The sequence below is a fragment of the Sinohyriopsis cumingii genome, chromosome 10 (genome assembly GCF_028554795.1).
Source record: "Sinohyriopsis cumingii isolate HCF-2022 chromosome 10, ASM2855479v2, whole genome shotgun sequence".
NCBI lineage: Eukaryota > Metazoa > Mollusca > Bivalvia > Unionida > Unionidae > Sinohyriopsis > Sinohyriopsis cumingii.
In genome coordinates, this window is record NC_142970.1 from 62372060 (window position 1) to 62393737 (window position 21678).

At 33.8% G+C, this 21678-nt stretch overlaps 2 protein-coding genes across 2 annotated transcripts in view; one reads left to right on the forward strand and one right to left on the reverse strand.

Moving 5' to 3' along the window:
* LOC149790238 (uncharacterized) overlaps positions 1-21678 on the reverse strand; it is a 234553-nt gene that overhangs the window by 188660 nt on the left and 24215 nt on the right. The gene's annotated exons all lie outside the window — the stretch shown is intronic.
* LOC149790243 (uncharacterized) lies at positions 5672-16933 on the forward strand. Its single transcript, XM_089973428.1, has 5 exons — positions 5672-5745; positions 10347-10458; positions 10813-10965; positions 13624-13716; positions 16555-16933. The coding sequence occupies exons 2-5, from the start codon at positions 10356-10358 to the stop codon at positions 16716-16718; spliced, it is 513 nt and encodes a 170-aa protein (XP_089829554.1). The 5' UTR covers positions 5672-5745; positions 10347-10355; the 3' UTR covers positions 16719-16933.

Genomic DNA, 21678 nt, shown 5'->3' on the forward strand with positions numbered 1-21678 from the left:
TGATCCACTGGCTTTCAATGGTTTATGAGAAATGACTTGAAAAATTGTCGTGAAAATCATAAGCAAACAGACGTTGGTCACTGGTGTTCAATTTATATAGAATTCAGTGGACCACAAGCCATGAAAATTGCAAAGAAACTTCCCGAAAGCATTGGTTAAAACGCCATCACATATGCCAACTTTTCAAGTTCCATTTCGCTATGAATTTGGTTTTGTTAAAATAAGCTAAGAATTTAGCATATTTTATTTATACAACACGTTTTAGAAAAGACCGGCCTAACACTGAACGTTTCTCATCGTGGATAGTACATTGTATATAAATCAGACAGTACCAACAGAGAATAGCTGCCTCTGTGTTGTTGTTCATTGATTTCAGTTTCGCCTACTAAAATTTCTCGTCCTGCTTTATGATGCATTAACAGATGTTTTATGTCATATTTTAATGCGCACATTATTAATAATATACTCTATAGTCATTATAGCTAATTTTAACGCTTCTCGACTGAGCCAAAACCATATCTTATCAATCATATATACCGATATACTATCAGAAAATATCTCGCTCTCGGAAAACATATCAAAATATTAATGTACTATAAAAGGATGAAGCCGAGTTGAGATTGGATCTATCGATGAGACGAAACACAATTTCGTGAATGCGCTTTGTTTCAGTGTAAATGTACTATGCATCTGATGTAATTCGCCTATATGGTGGCATTGAATAATATTGATTACAAAATGGAACAAGTATTATCTTAATGCGTCTAGTCGGCGATCACGATGTACTTCTCACACTACTGCTCACGTCGATTATGCATGGACCTCTCCTCTGAATGTGGATTCTTCGAAGTCCTCCTGATTCCATACATACACGTTGATCCCCAAAGCTGTAGGGTTTCACTTTGAGTAAACCAGTACTTTCCTTCGATCCAGCGTCTCCAGCCGTCGTAGCATTAATGACACATGAAATGCAACATAATGTTTGTGTCACCCTTGAAACAAGTGAACTACACCGACTGAGACGTGGATTACACACGACAGGACAAAATAACAATATAAGGATAAACTTTGCGCATGCGTGTAAATGAACTGGCTATTTTGCACATTAAATTCTTTCATCAGAACTACTTTACGAGCCTATTATTATAAAAACCACATTCGTTCATGAATCTTTGTCCCGCCAGATTTATCTCACTGGATTATAAAAAGATGTCTTCTGCATATTGGACAGCTTCCTCACAAAACACTTCTGTATATAATAATGCAGTGAGACTGTACTCCATATGTTGTTTGCTTTTATTTTACGTTTGTATAAGGTCTTCATCTTTGTCTATTCTAGTCTGTAATTAGTTCATGTAAGTTAGATACATTATCTGCCATTTAAAGGTATTAATTTACGTTAGTACCAATCTGTTTAATATTTTAACACTGCAGTCCTTTTCCGTCACTTACAAGCACTTTGTAGAATTATTGTGCCCTTAGATAGTCAATCATAAACTGTTACGACGGCATTTGGATAACAACTTGTAGTCCTTCATTTCTAACCATGATGAGTGGAGGAATTATTTGGCGTTAGATATTCATTTCAGGATCAGTCTGTAACATACTGTAAGAGCTCAGTCAAATGCTGGAGGGTAAACAGTGTTAATAATACGATAAATGATGGCATGTACAATTCACCTATACGTATTATAACTACCAAACACTACATTATAACTACCAAACACTACATTATAACTACCAAACACTACATTATAACTACCAAACACTACATTATAACTACCAAACACTACATTATAACTACCAAACACTACACATACAACTTAGGTTTGGACTTACAATAGCAATAGCAAAGGAATAACAGAGGAAGGACTAGCGCTGCTAAGTCAAAGTATTAGCCATATATAATATCTGTTTTAGCTGGTTAAGTAGAAATGAAACAGATTGTTTACAGCACAGTTTGTCTGGTTAACACAGATATGCATATATGACTACATAAAACACGATTTCAAAAAGACATGTTAGATTCAAACGTTAACTATCTAGTTTGTGACAATAGCGGTTTGTGGTACCAATCAGTGATATGAATGTGAGAATAGGTAAGTAATGACAAAAGTGATGTAAAATGATGAGAATGGATACTTTGTGACAAAATGAAAAAAGTGATATAAAAATAAGAATGGGTGAGTTATGACAACAGGGATATAAATATAACAATGGGTACATTATGACAGCAGTGACAAAAGATGTGAATGGGTAGGTTCTGACAACAGTTATATAAAGATGAGAATGGGTACGTTCTAACAAAATAAAGATGATAATGGGTACGTTACGACAACAGTGATATAAAGATAAGAATGGTCCGTTATCAGAACAGTTTAAGAGCGTCATTAAATTTATTAAATTTAAGATTAAGTATTTAAAACCCTTTTCACTTAAAAGTCAATTGAAGAAACTCCATTTCCATATATGATTGAATAGTGTTATCCATGCATGATTAACGTTGGCGTGATATTAATCGAAAACAAAACCAAGCGAAAACAAAGTGTAGTTTCATATGTCTCATTTATTTTCATATCAGCAGCAGTCATTTGAGTCTTTTTTATGGTACTTGAGTTTACCATTTATAACTGTTAAATACTTCCCTAACTATCAACAATCATGCTGCTTGGGGATATTCAAAATATTTTATTTCTTTTACATTTTCAATATCTAGTATGTTGTTGCCCTAATGTACACCAGTCATTTTTACTTTCCAGAGATAAATGCGACGCACGTGTAACATTATATTATTTGTCTTTAGCGGCGTTTGTGTGATATGAATGTTAAACTTTATTCTGCTAACGCACAATAACAAATCAACGTGTACAACTTTCAAGAATATTTCAGAACCTAATCCTAAAGGTTGTGAATTCCCTTTTTTATCAAAGTAAACCGACTAATTTTTATATATTTTACACGTATTTACGGAGTATTTTATATGACTCATTGATCTATTTTTTAGTTTATGTCAAGAATATCGCATAAACAACCAATTAACTTTAGCTTCAAACCACCATTACCCTTGCTTTAAACGTCTATTTTCTTATCTTATTGATAGTGGGGTATAACTTTGAAACTATTAGTATCACTGCCTCTTAACCATATATAAACATGGCATTAAAAAGACACGTCAAGTATGAAACCCGTATTATCAACTGGATTGTTCACAAACACCAGGGAACTTGCCTCGCTATCATAACTCAGAACTGTTCACCTCCCTCACCGTAACGAAAAAGACTATATACACTAACATTGTATAAAAGTTGGAATCCATATGTAATAATTAAAGGTCTGGCCTTAGACTAAGCCGAAAATAACCAGATGTAGTTTGCTGTATTAGTATATATTTTCATTTTACTTACAGATAATAAAGAGCAAAACCAAATATGTTGAACGTAGAGACGCCCTCTCGACAATATTGTTTTGTATTATCTTAGTTGTTAGAGCCTTTGATGACCATATATGAATTTGTGTCCCACTCTTTGCAAACTGCGAAAACCAATCCATAAAACGTAATATAGCTTTAAACACAAATCAGGAAACGTGTTTTCTGAGATAAACGGAACCCAAATGAAAATCAGGTGTTGGAAAAGTACAACGTACATTACATCAGCGCGTGCTAAAATATAATGTACGTTCGTGTACAGCAGCATAGATAACAGAATCTCTGAGTTGTTTGTCGTTAAGTATAGTAAAAGATTCTTTGTGCCTGTATAATAAAACTGTTGCACCTCCATGCTGTTAAACGCTGTGAATGCCAATGGAGTTTCCTTGTCAAGCAACAAACATTCATATATATCCATACTTCATCACCTTTCTTCACAGTTCCACATACACTCATATAATACGATATATCGTACACATGATACAAAATGTGAAACTTACGTCATTTTGAGGTGTTGTGTTGATTGAACAGCCATAAATTCCTTTATATAAATTATATACTAGACAGTTTCAATGTCATGCTTGTGTTTAAAACAAAACAAAAACAAACAAGGAATTAAGTGTTATTTACTATTTCTTGAATGATTTAGTGGTGACTTTTAGACTCAAATGGCGTCTGATTTAATTGGACAAGAGTTATACAAGTAAACGTGCTCAACCTGTAGCATAATATATCACAATATCGCGACTAAATGTAAGACTGTTTTATTATAAAGGCACTAATCTTAGATTATATTCGGGTAATCATTAGTAATATGTGCACATTTGCTAAGATGCATCTTTAAATTTGCCAGCGCCTATAACCCAAGAAGATACAATTAATGCAAGGGAGATATATGTGTGCATACAATCCCTTACAAAAAATTGCAATTTCATTTTATTTTTAAATTTTAACTTTCCTATATCATGAATTTCCTGATCATTAAATGGACCGTGTCTACTTCACATTTTCAAATGTTTGGATTGTTATTTTGGTTCCCGACTGGTTATTGATTACGTTATCAAAATGTTATGACGTCTTTGTCATTCAAACTGTAGTTTCATAGAAAAACATGCAAATGTGACACCACGGGCATGGTTGAAGTAATAGCGACGAAAGAACCAGCTAAATGGGAACATCATCAATTGTTACAGTGTAACAGAAATGAAGACCAATAAACAATCGCTAATGAATATTTTATCTCTGGTAGGATCCGCTTGCGATGTTTCTCAGGATGAAGCTCGTATTGTATAAATGACGATCGAAATGGGTGGGGTGAAAATGTAAACGAAATTCAAAACAAAAACAATAAATATAATTTAACAAAAAAAAAACATAAAAGAAAGAAAATATCCGCTATAAACGTTTCGAAATATTTACCTAGTGATGTGGAGATATACAACTTCGTGACCTTCTTAATATTCGGACAATGATATCAAATATTTTTTGTCCCACTTTGGAAAAGTACGATCGATACACCTAATAGATTAATATTGGTGGCATATAACTTTGGCTGAAAATATTTAGAATAACTCAACCATTAATTGTTGTGATGTAAGTTCGCCTATGCTTTATATGGTGGAGGGTACTGAAGATTTCACATCTTATACTCAGTGTATTAAACTAAAATGTTTGATAAGCATCCTGATTGATATTGAAATATTTACTAAGGATAATAATATAGTAGACAATAGTAAACAAATATAGCTTGACACGTTTTTGTTTAGGAGCATCAGAATACAAATGGGGATTTGCAGCCAATTTAGATTGAAAACAAAATGATCCATATTAGGTCAAATTATGTAATCATTTCTAGATGTATAGATCGTATTCAACAATAAACACAAAATGTATTAAAAGGAACGATATTGTTTGAAACACCTGTCAATACTTTAAACTAAATTGCACTTAACGACTTAATACTAGATATTTCTTATTGGGGAAATTTTACCATACCTCCTTTCATTTCTTACATAACGGTACTTTCACTTGAAACCTGAAAACACATGGATTACACTAACAAAGAAGAATTGCATAATTGCAAGGTTTAGGTAAATGGTAGGATTATGCAACTATTTGAAGAACGCTAGGACTGGATCTATAAACAATACTCTTAGTTTTCATGATGTATTATCGTTTTAGAATCTGATTGGTTTATTCTGTACATAGTATCCTATTTAAGGACCATCCTTCGTCCAGGATAATCATTACCTGACTTATTGTAGACAGTGGTAGTTGAACATATACCTTTAGCTTTATAGCAGCCTTTGTATTCGCAGGTAAGTGAACACACTTTAAATATGGCCTTTGTTTTCTCAGGTAAGTGAACACTCTTTTACTTTGCATTTTGAAATCACAACTCCGGGTATATTTGTAACATTGCTTTCATGTTATATTTCCGTATTTGCACTTTATTGTTTCTTATAATACTATTATTTTCTTAAATGTAATTTTGTTGTTGTTGTTGTGAGTTTTAACGCCATTTCTCAGCACAAGATAGGCTATACATAGCAGCCAGTATTAAAGGTGGAAGAAGAACCCGGGAAAACCCCAGAAAGAACCACCGACCCACGAGAACCTACTGGCAAGCTTTCTCACACACCCACATAGGCCAAACCCGAGACTCGAAACCAAGCAGACAGAGGTGAGATGGCAGTGATCAGTAACGGTGAGCGCTTAAGAACACTTGGCCATTCGGGGCCCCTAAATGTAATGTTAAACATTTTAGATGCGACAGGGATCTGCAACAATGCGATACAGTTTGTTCTCAGATCGTAATTATTTTCTTGACAAATGTTATCATTTGTTGCACGAAAACACACGATTTTCATTTGTTTTCTCACCTATTTTTTTGAATTGTTAAATTTATGTCATTTGCATCTCTCTAGGCAAATATAGTACCGGCACCACTTTGTTCAACCTCCAAAAACTGCTATTTCTGTTGACATAAATTTAATCAATACAAACAAATGATCATGCTTGTATAAGGTCTTGGAAGGTATGAAAGCAAAAAAGGAATTTTTATTTGCATGATTTTATCATATTAAATATTGATTTTTCATAACCTGTTACTTAACTTTATGTTCCTATCAAATCGCGGAAGCAGCTAGAGTATGAAACCACATTATTGAGCAAAAAAATATATTTATAATATTCATCTTTATGCAATTCACCAAATCTCAAGAAACTTGAAAAATACAATTGTATCATTTTTATACATATGATTGATATCGATATGCATGGGTTAGTTTTGCCTTATATTTGTTCACTCTTACGTCATCTATCCACTAAACCACAAAAGGGAATTAGTGGTAGATTGCTAGATGAGCGAGACATATGTATATACAATTCTTCTTACGGTAGGAACGAACAGTGCTAAGTAGCTTGTACTTGCTAGAATAATTTGGCGTCAGGCCATCAGTGAGTACTCTTGTTAAATGCTAATCGAGGTAGTGTTGCAGTCTGATGATTTGCTAGATTTGCAAGATTTTATTATAAAAACAAATGCCTTTATGAACATGAATAGCAGAATGAATAGCAGGAAGTCGGTGCAGTGACGTGAAATGTTCATGCACAGTTCTTGTAACAAGTAACATGTGTGAGAAGCAGATTATTACACGCAAGAATTACGTATTGAATCAAATCGTTTCAATCTGCCACAGAATGCACTCATAGAGTTATTACAAGAGTCTCAACGTGTTCTTGGCTTGTACAGTTAATTTCACATACGTATGTCTGAATGCATCCATACGATTATTAACCATTATCTGTATATGAATTAAAACTTGCCAGAATAGAGTTTTCTGAAGTCCTCACGGAATCACGCGGGAGGTCTTTTTGGGCGAAATGACAAATGTACCGGATATAAATAGTTGCCATTTAGAACACATCCAACATATGCTGTGCCTTTTCAGGATTTATTGCATCTACACTATTTCATTAGTATACTTTGTCACATAGTGTGTACAATTTGCATATATTGTGTGCAGTGTAATATTGTTATATGAGAACATGTTAACATATCACACCATGTGACTCTGATTCGTCCAAAAAAGCCGATACAGTTATCTCGCAGTATTCAATGTCCTGATCGGCCGCGATCGTGTGAATTGTCTCTATCCAGCCTGTATGTTGGTCTTTGGCTTACTAACACAATCAACATTTTTGTGGCAATATGGCCAATGTGCAGGACGAAGGTTTGTTACATACATAATTTAGGGTATCGTTTAGTGGATAGAGAGACGAGTGGTTTGCCCGTAACATGCAATCCACATATAACAAACGTTGTTTCAATGTCAGCTGAAAGAAGTTAATAAACTCACCTATGTTCACAAAGCTTAAGTTCACATTAATCAGTCTCCAATGTTAAAGAAAGTTATCAATTCACATTATTTTCAATCGGGTAAATAGTAACAATGGGAAAATATTTCTTTTTAGATGATGCAATTCCAACAGCTACTTGTCCAAACCAACTACTATACATATCTGTTCACAAATATGTTACAGTAAAACTGGAACATCCAGTAATTATCATGTCGCATACATTTCTAACAACTGTAATGTTTAGTACTGAAGCTGTCACACTTTTGGTAGCAATATTGCAAACATTCTCTTCAAATTCGGCTAGTCAAACGTAGCCCGAGTCCCAATATATGACATCAAACCGAATTTAAATTGGACATTTCTGATTCAAATCTTATTTTTATTTGGAAGGGATGTTGGTCATTGAATTATGATTTCCAAAGATATCTTCATTTTAATAATCACTTGCCATTTAAATGCAGATTATAAACTTTGTGTATCGTCTGACTCAAAACGAATAAAATTTCTTATTCTTTCCCTCTAAGCGGGTTCCAATAATATAAAAACTACGAGGTAAACTCAATCAAAACATGGCGTATTATTTAAGATTAAATTAATGTCACTCGTTAAATAATATCCATATTTTGTTGCTACAGGTCGTAAAAGCTGAATATTTTTAAGAATTATTCAAGAATATTAATATATATATATATATATATATATATATATATATATATATATATATATATATATATATATATATATATATATATATATATATATATATACACATACATACATATTAATCTGTAACTGGATATGCATATGTGTCCAAATAAAAATCGATATGATCAAATATTACCATCAGTATATTTTTAGCTACACGTTCTACTGCTTCATTTCTTTACTGAACTAACGGTCTTTGCATCTGTCACATTAGTTGTTTTCTCTTTTCGTTGTATACCACATTCATAAATCATCTAAGACGGGCAAAATGTAAAATGGCAGATCGTGTTTTATTAGCAGTCCAAATTTTCAGCAACAATGAATTGTAAGAAACGTCATGAAAATCTGATGTTTGAAGATGAAACTTTGTGATAAATGATGTTATTAATATGTGAGGAATCCAAGTAATATTCTTTGATCTCAAACATATCAGTCCTGATATTATCCTTACAGCTTGTTTGCGTTGTCGTCGACTCTTTTGGCACCCACTAAATTAAATATATTACACACAAACAAACGTTGATTCCTGAACATTACAACGCACGATTGTTCACTCTTAAGCCGGTTTTAGATTGACTTATTACGATGTCGGTACACGCATGACCGAATAATGCTTGAAGTACTTATGAATGATGAACTACACTACTGCTTCTCAAGCTGATGTTCAGCATCTCGTATAGGTGTATTCGGTTCCGTTTTTGTCTTTGATATCCGATTTCGGAGTAGTACCACATTATGAATAATGATCAGAGATTTGAAAAGCAAATCTCAAATCGCTCTGTTAGATTTGAACAGGAAATTGTACTAATTAAGGACAAATCTATTGGGATTTGTTTCCTTATAACTCGCAAAGATATGCAATTCTCTGAGAAACAGTTTTCAAGCTGGTAATAGTCAAAATGGCATTACAATATAGTCTCTGCATACAAAATTACATGGCCATGTACAACATTGTTTCCTGTGTTTTCTTCATTATTGGACATTTATGCTATATCGTCATTGTTCTTCATATAGACCTGCCGCGCACGACTCATACGGTATATTGGGCGATACAATATAATTATATTCATAGCATGTGTACTGTTTCCACATGGTTGTTTTACCACAGATGCAATTTATCTTGTGTTCAATTTACCTTCAATTATTTCTTGCGCCTTGAATAAAGAGAAATCAGTCAGGTTCAGTCATTCTCCTTTTCCTTCATCTGATCTTAGTTTTTGGTCATTCACGTTTTGTCGAAATATTTATATATTCCAAATATTGAAGAATTTTTTTCAAACGAGACATTGTATGCTTAGTGAATGTTTGTTTTGAAGCATATTTTGCATACACCGATAATCATTTTTATCACTAAAATAAACAGGCCCCATATGTATGCAAATGATTATGGAGATACCTATTAGTTCGTTTTAATAAATAGTGATCGGAGTATTGTCGTATGCCTCGCTTCTCGGTCATTTCCATCGCAAGATGTTCACGCTATTCCGTCTCTAAAGCTGAATTGGGCATTACTTAACCACTAAACGTACTGTACCTTTTCTGTGTGAATGCAATCAAAAGATGTTTATTGGTTTAGCAATTAATTGAGCTTTCTAGTATGTGTACAATATAAGATGTATGATTAGCACACTACAATTGCCGATTCTTTCATAACAACATTTTGTATTAACATTTAAAGCGGGATTATATTGGATGCGTAATAGATCTGAGGTTAAACCATTTGGATGTCTGAATGGGAAGGGGATGTTTAACGATATCTGAGTGAAAATATGGGCGTAAGCGATTCTGTTCAAAGTTGTCGAAATTCTTATTTTGCAACTTTCCCTCAATACTGCTACTTCTATTTCTACAGGTGATTAAGATGAACAGTTTAATCGCTCTTGTAGTCGCTATAGGCCTGGTCAGCGGGCAGGGAACCTCGATAATTCGACAAGACATGTCAAGTGATCTTGGGCGAACCGAAGGTAATATCCATACATGTGCCACTTGTTTACCTTAGGAACGGACTTTTGTTTGTACATAAGTATGCTTTGTTCACTGACTTAAGTTGCTCATATCGCCATATGCATATGTGATTTAATCCTCTCGAAAGAGTTTTACTCTGACGAATCACCGATTAACCTGAATCTCTAGAACATAATACGAACAATCCGAACATTCCTATCATTATCTCTTTATATAGTAATATAGTGAAGTAAAAGCTTAATATAATAAAAATGTCCTTGTAATATTATTAAATGTAACAATGAATGAACTTAACTAGATGTGTTTACAGAATTTTCACTGCTAATGCTTGTATACGTTTTTATTTAACAAAGATCACGATCACATGACCAGAAACAAAATGCTAACCGGACTAATCCGAAATAATGTTCCTAATATTGGAACATTAGAGAATTTCTTTCTTGAGAAGAAGGAAGAATCGGCTCTCCAGTGCATGAACTCCACTTGCAAATACTGCGAAGGCGGTTGTAAGTATAATAAGTCCTTACATAGCGGTGTAAGTGTTTTTATCCCGTGTTGTATTCATTTTCCTTGGACAAATTAGAATTTACAAGGGATTATGTATATAATTAGTATTTAGGAGTCTCTAATCTCATACAGTAGACAGCTGGTAGGCAAAGTCTCCATCGATAAAATGTATTTGAAACTAGTGCCTTTGATTCGATTCATTGTTTCCAAAATGTATGGTGTGAACGATTTCAGAGAGAAACTGATTAGCTTCATAAACAAATTCCTGAAAAAGTACGCCCACAGCTGCCCTGAAGTAATTTATCAAGCACACGTTCTTAGAGCAATTCAATGGAAAAGTTTTCATTATATACTTGAAACAAAGAGATACGCAATTTTATAAGTATGGTACACGTTTGGTACCTCCGAAACAGCTTGTTAGTTTCAACATATTCTCAAACATGGTTTCGACGAGTTTTTTAGAGTTTTCCTGGTACAGTAGTAGCGTTCTTTGAGAGGCAATTCTAGCAATACCAGCTACCAAACTCTTGCAGTGTCCTTATTTAAGAACCCCTGAGTTATATGTCCAGTATGAGGTATCTTAAAAGCATGTTTGGTGACACGTCAACAAAACAAATGATGTATTCCTTATGATTCAAGTATTACTAAAGCTTAATTGTTCGTCTGGAACAAGATCACAATCTTGAATTGCGTGTCAAGACAGTACTGTAGGGTAGAGCAAATATATACAAGTTCATTATTAGTAACATCAGTGGATTTCCTTTAGAATGGAAAGTTTTAAATTATATTCATTGATGGTTTGTTCAACAATGAAGTCATAGATAAGTATGCGTATTTACCATGAATTCTGGATGACGTTCTTGACAATGCCGCTGAAGAGCCCGCTCTAAAATTAAACAAGTTCCTACATTGGCTGATTTATCAAATGAAGAAATTCCACATCATGTTGATAGTATGAGAAAAAGAAAAAAAACACTGCGAAACAACTGAACGTATTGTGCATCTGTTGTGAAACAGGTTAAAATGTAACCTAAGTGCGAAGTTAGAAAAGAACGTTGAAATCAGATTTCAGAACATGGCAAATTTGCAACTGTATTTGGGAGACATTTCCGTTACAACTGACGTCTGTAGCTATAAATGGTCATACTGTTCGAAAACTAAAAGACAGTACATGTGAAAGGCAATTATATAACGTTTCGTCAATAACAATTTGCTTGTCATGACGATCCACAAATCTGCCCTGTTGCAGATTATATTATTTTCCTTTGCCACGATCCAGAAAATATGAATCTCCATGACAAATATTTAATCTGGCTATAAATATTGACCGAAAAGATGAATGATAATTTGTAATAATGTTTTCCTCAAGATGAACACTCACCGCTCACAATTATGCAAGATAAGTCATGCAATGGCAATTTGCCTCAATGGAACACTTACATCGGTAGGCATAAATCCACTTGCAAAAACGTTTTCGATGTTAGAATAGCCCCAACAACAATTCAACAACCTACATGCTGAATAAATGTGCCGATTGTGATTAAATATGTCGAAGTCTCGCTTCACATGCAACTAGAAATGAGTATCACTCTGTGACAGGTAGTATATCATCCGGTTGAATCATGCTGTCATTCCCGTGACAATTGACTGTTATGATTATGATGTTCTTCCCATTCCAAATCGAGACTCCCCGAAAATTCCGCCCAAAACAGTTAAGCCGCTACCAGACGCGAATCAGAGATTTACATTTGTGGTCATTCAGCACGAGAAATCTTCGATGATACAAACCTTTACATCTACACAATAAATGCACGTGCATTTATGGGAATACTGCCCCAAACTCAAATAATGTGTTCTTGGCTGTGACTGTAATGAACATGTGAGATTATTGTTTGAGATATTTTATTCGCTAAATCTATATCCATGAGCATGTTTTAACTTAAACTGAAACGTTTATGAATACAGCTGAAATTTGTATTAAAAGGTTTGAAAGATAAATTAATTTATTTTGATTATCAGCTGTGTTATATGATTTTTTTCATTTATCTGGAAATTGGTACGTATATAACAAAATTAGCTGTATCACTAGTATTCAATATTGATTGCTCAATTATGTCTCATTGAGAGCATCTGAAGATTCGGATCATGTCCCGAGGCTTCACTTTTCGTAATGATCCTTATATTTCTGACTCATTATTTTTCTAAATGTTGCAGACAATCGTTATCGCAATAACATGATAATAACATACATTTATTATAAGAATGTCCACTGTTTTGCAATTCATTACACTTACTGACAAAGACAAGGTAAATGTATGTTTACCGAGAAATGATGCTTGAATACATCTTATAATATATAATTGCATACGTTTCATGTGAGCACGTTTGGTGAAGGGTTTCGGTTTAGTTATGTTTAGCGATATATTAGATAATAATGATGGAATAATGTTTTCTGTGTGTAAATATTTGCCACATGGATAGGGAACACATCAAGATTCGGATTCGAACTCTATATGTGTGATCAAGGAAACATTATCCTACAATAAACCATGTGTGATCCATAATCCACCATCTACGTGCCGCTTATATAATTGAAATATAGTCATACATCCGTCTCATGCTAAGTTAAAATTATGTTCGTATTTTTCTCTCTGCAGTTTGCATCATATTGACGTATGACTCAAAGGCTGAAAACCTCGTTGGTTCAATTACCGCTTTTCACCAAAATGTTTTCAGCAAGGAATTTAATGGTAAGAAAATATTTTCTTAAAATAATCGGATAAAAGGATGTGTTTTAGTAGGGCTTTGGCGAAAATATCAAAACAACGTGTGGATATGGATTCCATCCAAAATTACAATTTTTAGGACATGATGCCCCGTGATTTTTCACAGCAGGCAAGAAGGGGCATGGGTAATGTATTATGAGCTACTTATGCCATTACCAATATAGAATCAAAACCTGGGAAGATGTAATGAAATGATATGCTAACATACCAACAGAGATACGAAGTTGTATCCATCCCATTGGCAAATAAATTTACGTAGATGGATGTAATGATGATTTTTGTTGGAAACACACAAAAATACCTATGTTTAAGGTTACATGACATAATAATGACAGTTGTACTAATATACGATACTAATGGCCGTGAGCAACCATTTATTTAAACGTACAGCCAATCAGTCTGTATTATTGTTTTATTTTTTATTGTGAATAAAGAAAAATCGTTAAAAAACATGCATACAATCCTTTATAATTATTTTCCCAAATTAGTAATGCATATAAAAGCAAGCAGAAAAACATTTGATTCTCCATAATTATACAAGCCTTACGTTTTAGCATAATGTAATGTAATGAGAATTAGAATTATACTTAACTATAATATGCCCATCCTGTTAAATGGTGGAATATTCACGTCGTACAGATCACAGACTCATTATCATAGAAGCCAATTTTGGGGCCAAACCATGAACACGTCTTGATGTATGCGGTGCAAACAGGGTACATGTGCAGTACAAACCTTGTCTGGATCATTGGACTATACAAAAAACGTGACGAATTACTATCAATCCGATGTTTTCTAAAATCGTTATTCGTAGTCATAATTAAATGAGTCAGTTTATAGTGATATATTAGCACTGGGGCATCATGCCGCATACATATAGCATCATATCCCACCCAGTTATGTTATCCTGACACCAGGCATAACAGTCCTGACACTACCCTCTTAATGTTGAACTCCAAGGAAAGCAGCTTCCATTAAAAATTTTATATGATTCTTAGGTATGAACCGCTCGGAGTTCGATTCCTCGACCTCCCGCGTCAGCGATGGGCGCTCTAACCACTTAGGACACCAGGGCAGTCAATATCAATTTCAATAGTGCTTTGTGAATTGGCAGCATAATATGTGTTTATGATAATTAACAGAAACTGCATCATTTTCGTTTTCTTTTACACATGCTGCTTTGCGAGTTCTTGATAAAATCATTATAAATAATATCAGTAGTTCAAATAAGCGCTAAATTGGATGAGTGGTTGTGTAACCTTCTGACTACAAGTCAGCTGTACATATTTCTAAATTATCCCACAATAGACTGTTAGTTATCTTTTGACGGCGATTTGATCTACTATAGGTAAAAAATAATGCATACTGTAGAATGCCGACTACAGCTGCACATCTGCACAATTCAAAAATATAGAGAAATAGACGGGTTCAAATTTTAGAAATAAAGCAGTCTTTGGACATTTCTGCTTATTATATCGTAGTCATAACAACACAAAGCTTTATCTTGAAGGTTTTCTGATTGTATTGTACCGATTGCATATGTTTTGGTCCTTAATTTCGACATTCAACGAACTTCTTTTGTCCTATATTTAATACCTTAAAGACAAAGGACAAAAATATACTGATTTAATACGAAGCCTGGCAAGTACAGAGTATGAGTTGATCGGCAGGTCATTTTGCAAGATGGAAACTTGACTGTGACTCGAATACGTACCAAACAGTCGCAACCAAACATTTTACAGAAACGGTACGTAAAGAATCCAATAGCTGTCAAGCATCCAATAGCTGTCATGCAGTCACCTGTTTCCGAATGCAAGATTCAATATACTGACTGCACGTATTGCACACATTAGCATGGTCCTCATATTTAAGAACAAATATTAAATCAAATCGCAACAAACAAACTTAAGATGTATAGAACAAATCGGAGGAATTTAATGGCATTTGTCAATCGAGTATGCTTGATTCATCACTACCTCCTGAACAGCAACCTTATCCTGATATGTGTACCCTGCTAGTGTCCAGCGCCAGTAGAGCATATTCTATGCACATATGGCTCTTTCTAGTCTGTGAGACAAAGGTAGTTTGAAAGACTGACTCGCAGAAACCGAAATTCAATGGAAGTTTTCAGGCATGAGATCTGGACAGGAAGCATTTCTTTTTGTACATGATTGCCGACGATAATTCTAGCATTTGTAGTTTGCGCGCTACGCTCCAGTTAATAAATCGCATCAAAGGTTATATATTGTTTAATATAATTTGGAAGACTGACAGTTTTGCGAAGTCACGGTTAAGATAGAGACGCAGAAATGTGTATAGGAGGGAGCATTTAAATTTACCGGGATAACAAAACATATTTGAGTTTGTAAATAATATGAAAGCGTGATATTGATTCCCGAATTTCCAATGTTTTACGAGACTGTTAAAATCATAGAAAGAGCAAATCCATTATGATAAATTGTCTCACTGTTCACTTTGTAACATGAAAATTAAAAATATCTAATACATGGCACAAATGTGGAAAACAAGCAACATGTCTTTTTTCCAATAAGAATCATTCTTTATAACGAAAACACCCCAAGTACTTCTGTACCAACCAGACTGAAATACTGATTAGAGCTTGTTTGTGTTCCTAGTTCAGTTCGATAACAAAATTGGAATGTAGATGCACTTAATCCAAAAAACCAGGGACCCATGTTTGCTGTAGACTAATCATTTTATATTTTGTAAATCACTAATGCATCCAAAAATTAAATTATGCAGCAAAGTTTCCTATTTGCACTGTTTGGTTTTTGTTTGCAGTACCGCCACATCAGTACTGCGACACAGTTGACTTTAGGTTCATAAAACATGATGTCTGTTTGAAGTTCAAGAAACTGAAAATTATGAACGGTCGGCTGTGTGCGGATCTAGAGGTAAATGCAGGTTTCTTCTTTACCAAGAGTCTGCCGGATACGTGCCTCTAAGGAAGAGGTTAATACCATTTTCGCTGAATAACAGTACAGATCAACTGAAGCCGTTGAATTATCGTGTCAATTTTAAAAGAAAATCATACTATATGTGTCTATGGACGAAGTTGATAACATGACTATCGCTGTACAAATGTTCTGTGGAAGATATTATGTCAATCATAACTGTTGAATGAAAGTATCTATTATAAATAAAAGACTTCATAATTTAATACTATTTTAGTTCATTTTTGCTTTTTCTTCTCTTTTTCAATTAAGCAATATTAATTTCGTGTACCGGCCATCGCACTTGAAGAATAATTTGTCATTAACGCTTACCAATATTTCAGGAAGATGACCAAGTGGACCTGTTATTTTTCATATAGCTAACTTAATGTAGCACTTGACACTGCATGTGAATGAATTCCTTAGTAATGATGGGAACAAAACTACGTAGACTATCTACCAAAGTTATATAATGTTGATTCTAGTTATTATAATTTAATCAGACAGACAGTTATTTCCAAAGATAAAGTTAATACTAATATGTGTATTATCGTCTTCTTTATCGAAGTCATCCAATATCTTTAAACGACCTAGCTTTAATTTATGACCTCAGAGGATTTCGCATGGACTGAAATAATAATTAAATATTTGTTTTGTTTCTTTTTCTTCTAAGACCATGCTGTCTGTTTTACTCTTTGGTTTCAAATTTGTGAAAAGTGAAGGATAAAAGCAATTTGCCAAATTTGTTTTACTTTCTATAAGCTAAGAATACAATCATATACTTTTGGAAAAACATTTGTGTAACGCTATGTATTTATATAAAATATGATAAGATTAATGTCGGTACTTATGTGACCATGTAGACGATAAATATTTTAAGCAATTTAAAATGGCAATACTTGAAACCGCAACCAAGGATTCGCCACACATGCACAAAAATATATATTTTAATAATTTCAAATATGGTAAACATAATAATATAATTCTGTGCAAGCAAACATGAAATCTTACATAAAAGATTTGCACTGATGATATTCTAACTGAAGCTAACTCAGCATTAGAAAAGTCACACATACTTTCATGCACATGCCTACACAAAGGTAAGGAAAATATGATCTTCTCTACGTTCAGGTTGTACATATCTTTCGTCGTCCACGTGCAACACACAAGTATTACAGTGTTACAGAATTGTATTACTTCATTCTCTCAATCTTAATGCAACTTTGTTCATCATCGAGTGTAATCGTTATACTTATATTGGATCTCTATTTATCCAGCGATACATTTGACAATGTATTTATTTCAATCCGTAATGGTAGTATTATCAATCAAACGTGGTTCTATTCAAATTAAAAATAGCGTTTATTATCTTGTTTCGAATTTGGGTTTGCATTTATTTTGTTAGGCAAGTATTCTCCTTCGACACAAACATATGATTCACACCAGTGAATATTATGGCTGACTATCTCTGCTTCCTTTAAGGTAAATTATGTTAAAATAAAGACCGGTTATTTACAATTATATGATAAAGAAATGTTTACTTTTGCGTTAAATTGCACTATTTGGTGTAGATCCTGCTAAGAAGTCAAAATTCTGATCATACTGATAATATAAACCGCGTTTATAAGTTTAATAAAATATTTCAAGAAAAAACAACACTCAGGCGTTTGTAAAATCAGCCATTCAGATGTAAAATCATCTAATCAGTGTCCATTGACCTTGGTCAATATTGTTGCAGTTTACGATCTTGCTAAATTACATAAATGTACATAATTTAATCAGAACCGGATATAAATGAAATTCTATAAAATTATATCAAGTTCTTAATCTGTTCATTAGTATGCATGAATCTCGATCAAGGAGACAACTAATGTGAGTTCTGAACAATGCGTTCCGTTTAAGACAGATAAGAACTTTATTTACCTCGTCAGTGCCTTCGTAGAGCTAAATAATGCAAGAGTGATTAACTGATCAAATAAAATGTCAGTCGCATTAGTTTTCTACTCTGTTTGACAGTATTGCTACTGTCTTCAGTCCCCTGATAAAATACACAGCAAATTCTGCATAAAGCTAAATACACAACGCCCTGAATTTTAGATATTTGTCCAAACCATGCAAGTACTACGCTTTTGAAATACACAAAATAATGTAGGGATAATGAATGATTTTCACTATGTTAAAAATAATAGATAAAATACGCAATTCTAATACTTTAAATCAATCAAACCGATAGAGAACATACTCCATAAAAAGTATAGAGTATATTCCGTTAGTAAGCAGCTTGATTCAGCCTATTCTTATTCTTATATCCTTCAAACAAAAATGCTGGTGTGCATGTAGTGCGACCATCAAATACAGAGAGCAAAGGTTCATAGTATGTAATCAAAATAACTTAAGCCAAGGTCTGTCTGATTAGTTAAAATAACTATATGTCACCAGTTACTTGCTTTCTGTTAATATTTCACTCTGTCCTGTGTGTATTCGGGAACATGGCCACATTATTTATGAACATCGTAGAGCCACCATACTTGAGTAATAAGAGAACCGGACCGGTGGCGTTTTGGCTTTACAGGCACTGATGGCTTATGTTCGTGTTCAATTATAATACTTTTCATCTTCATATGTGAATATAGTATGTTTTCTATTTTTCCATTGGTTGTAGACTGGTTTGGCTAAACAATTGAATTCAGTGAGAACAACTGTACATTGTTGGCCTATAACAATTGTAAATCGAATTGACCTGTGTACAGTAACCTGACGCGATTTGCGTATCTGTTTGCAGTATAGAGGTTGTACCGATTTGATTTATAATATAACTTCGTGATAGATTTCATGTGCAAAATTTACTTGTCAATTGAAATTGACAATTTCTGAATCTGACTGCGACTTGGTTATTTCAAGGCTCTTTAGCTAACGAGTAGTCTCTCCCGCAACTAGCCTTTTGTGGTTTTGCATATACATAGATGTACATGAGATTAGCTAACTCGTGTTGAAACCAGTCTGAAAGAAAGATCATAATGTTATAAGTTTATTCCTTTAAATATAAATATTATGTCAACATGCCTATCATTTTCATCTTCAGTAGTCAACCTAACTTGCCTAAGATTGATCTGTTCGGCTATTACATTCACTTCATACATAATCTATCTGAACATTTCTTTTGTGGCCTCGACGGATTCCGTAACCAAATAAATGTTTTGGAAGAGACGAGAAACGAAACATATATCGTCGACGTGCTTTATATTTATGCAACTAATTTCATTTTTAAGTGTTTTCTGGCAAAACTATATGTCAATTTATTCTAAACGTTTGAAACAGATCTACATGCAGCCTTTTAAGTCAAATGATGTTAATAATAGACCTGTTGCTTTCACTTATTTCTTGTCCAGTGTTGGAACGTAACCTCTCTAGCAAACGCTTAATTACAACATCAGTTTTACCTTTTTTCACTACGTATATAATTATTGTCATGGTCTACAAGTATATGTAAGTATTTCGGTAAATAGGTTACTGCGTAGTATAGGCTATATGTGACATATCTGCTATTCTTTGTTGTTTTTAACGAAACTATAGATTACTACTTATTATGTTTCAATAATGTGTTTCAAAATAATTAGGCCACTCTCCATCAACTTCTATGAATAATCACGGAGCCATCTAGAACACTGGTCTTCAGTAGCTTGCTGCAAGAACGTGGAGTTATGGTCTTCAAAAGGTTGCGTGAAAAACCTAGAATTGTCGTTAAATGTATACAGAAACAAACACTCTGGCCAACTGTTCTACAAAATTTTAATAATCAAACACATTTAGACACTAACGTACAATGTAATCAAAAATTCTGGGCCACTGGCTTTCAAAGGTTTATGAGAAATGACTTGATAAATTGGCGTGAAAATCTTATACAAACAGACGTTGGTCAATGGTATTCAATTTGTATAGAAAGCAGTGGACCACAAGCCATGCAAATTGCAAGAAACGTTCCGAGAGCATTAGTTAAAAAGCCATCACATACGTCCAACTTTATCAAGTTCCATTTGGCTTATGAATTTGATTTTGTTCCAATAAGCTAAGGAGTTAACATATTTAATTTATACAACACGTTTTGGAAAAGACCGGCCTAACACTGAACGTTTATCATTGTGGATTGTACATTGTATATAAATCAGCCGGTACCAACAGAGAATAGGTGCCTCTGTATTGTGTGTTCACTGATTCCAGTTTCACCTACTAAGATTTCTCGTCCCATTTTATGATGTATTAACAGTAGTTTTATGTCACATTTTAATGCGCACATTATTAATAATATACTCTATAGTCATTAGAGCTAATTGTATCGCTTCTCGGCTGAGTTAAAGTCGTATCTTATCAATCATATATACCGATATACTATCAGAAAATATTTCGCTCTCAGAAAACATGTCAAAATACTCATGTCTTATAGCAGATGAGGCCAGATTGTGATTGGATATATCGATGAGACGGAACACATTTTCGTGAATGCGCTTTGTTTCAATGTAATTGTACGATGCATCTGACGTAATTCACCTATATGTTGGTGTTGAATAATATTGATTAAAAAATGGAACAATTATTATCTCAATACGTCTAGTCGGCGATCACGATGTACTTCTAACACTTATAGCTGTCAGTGTTGTAACGTAATCTGTCTAGCTAACGCTTAATTACATCATCGATTTTACCTTTCTTAATACTTATATAATTTTTAAGTATTTGGGTAAATACGGTTCATGCGTCATATAGTCTATATGTGACCTATCTGCTATTCTTAGATGTTCTTAAACAAACCATAGACTACTACTTATTATGTTTCAATAATGTGTTTCAAAATAATTAGAACACTGTCCATCAATTTCTATGAATGATCGCGGAGTCATCTAGTACACTGGTCTTCAGTAGCTTGCTGCAAGAACGTGGAGTAATGGTCTTCAAAAGATTGCGAGAAAAGCCTAGA

Coding starts and splice junctions, on each gene's coding strand:
- LOC149790243 (XM_089973428.1), top strand. CDS start 10,356: ATGAACAGTTTAATCGCTCTTGTAGTCGCTATAGGCCTGGTCAGCGGG. Junction 10,459..10,812: donor TGATCTTGGGCGAACCGAAG/GTAATATCCATA, acceptor TATTTAACAAAG/ATCACGATCACATGACCAGA. Junction 13,717..16,554: donor TTTCAGCAAGGAATTTAATG/GTAAGAAAATAT, acceptor TTTTGTTTGCAG/TACCGCCACATCAGTACTGC.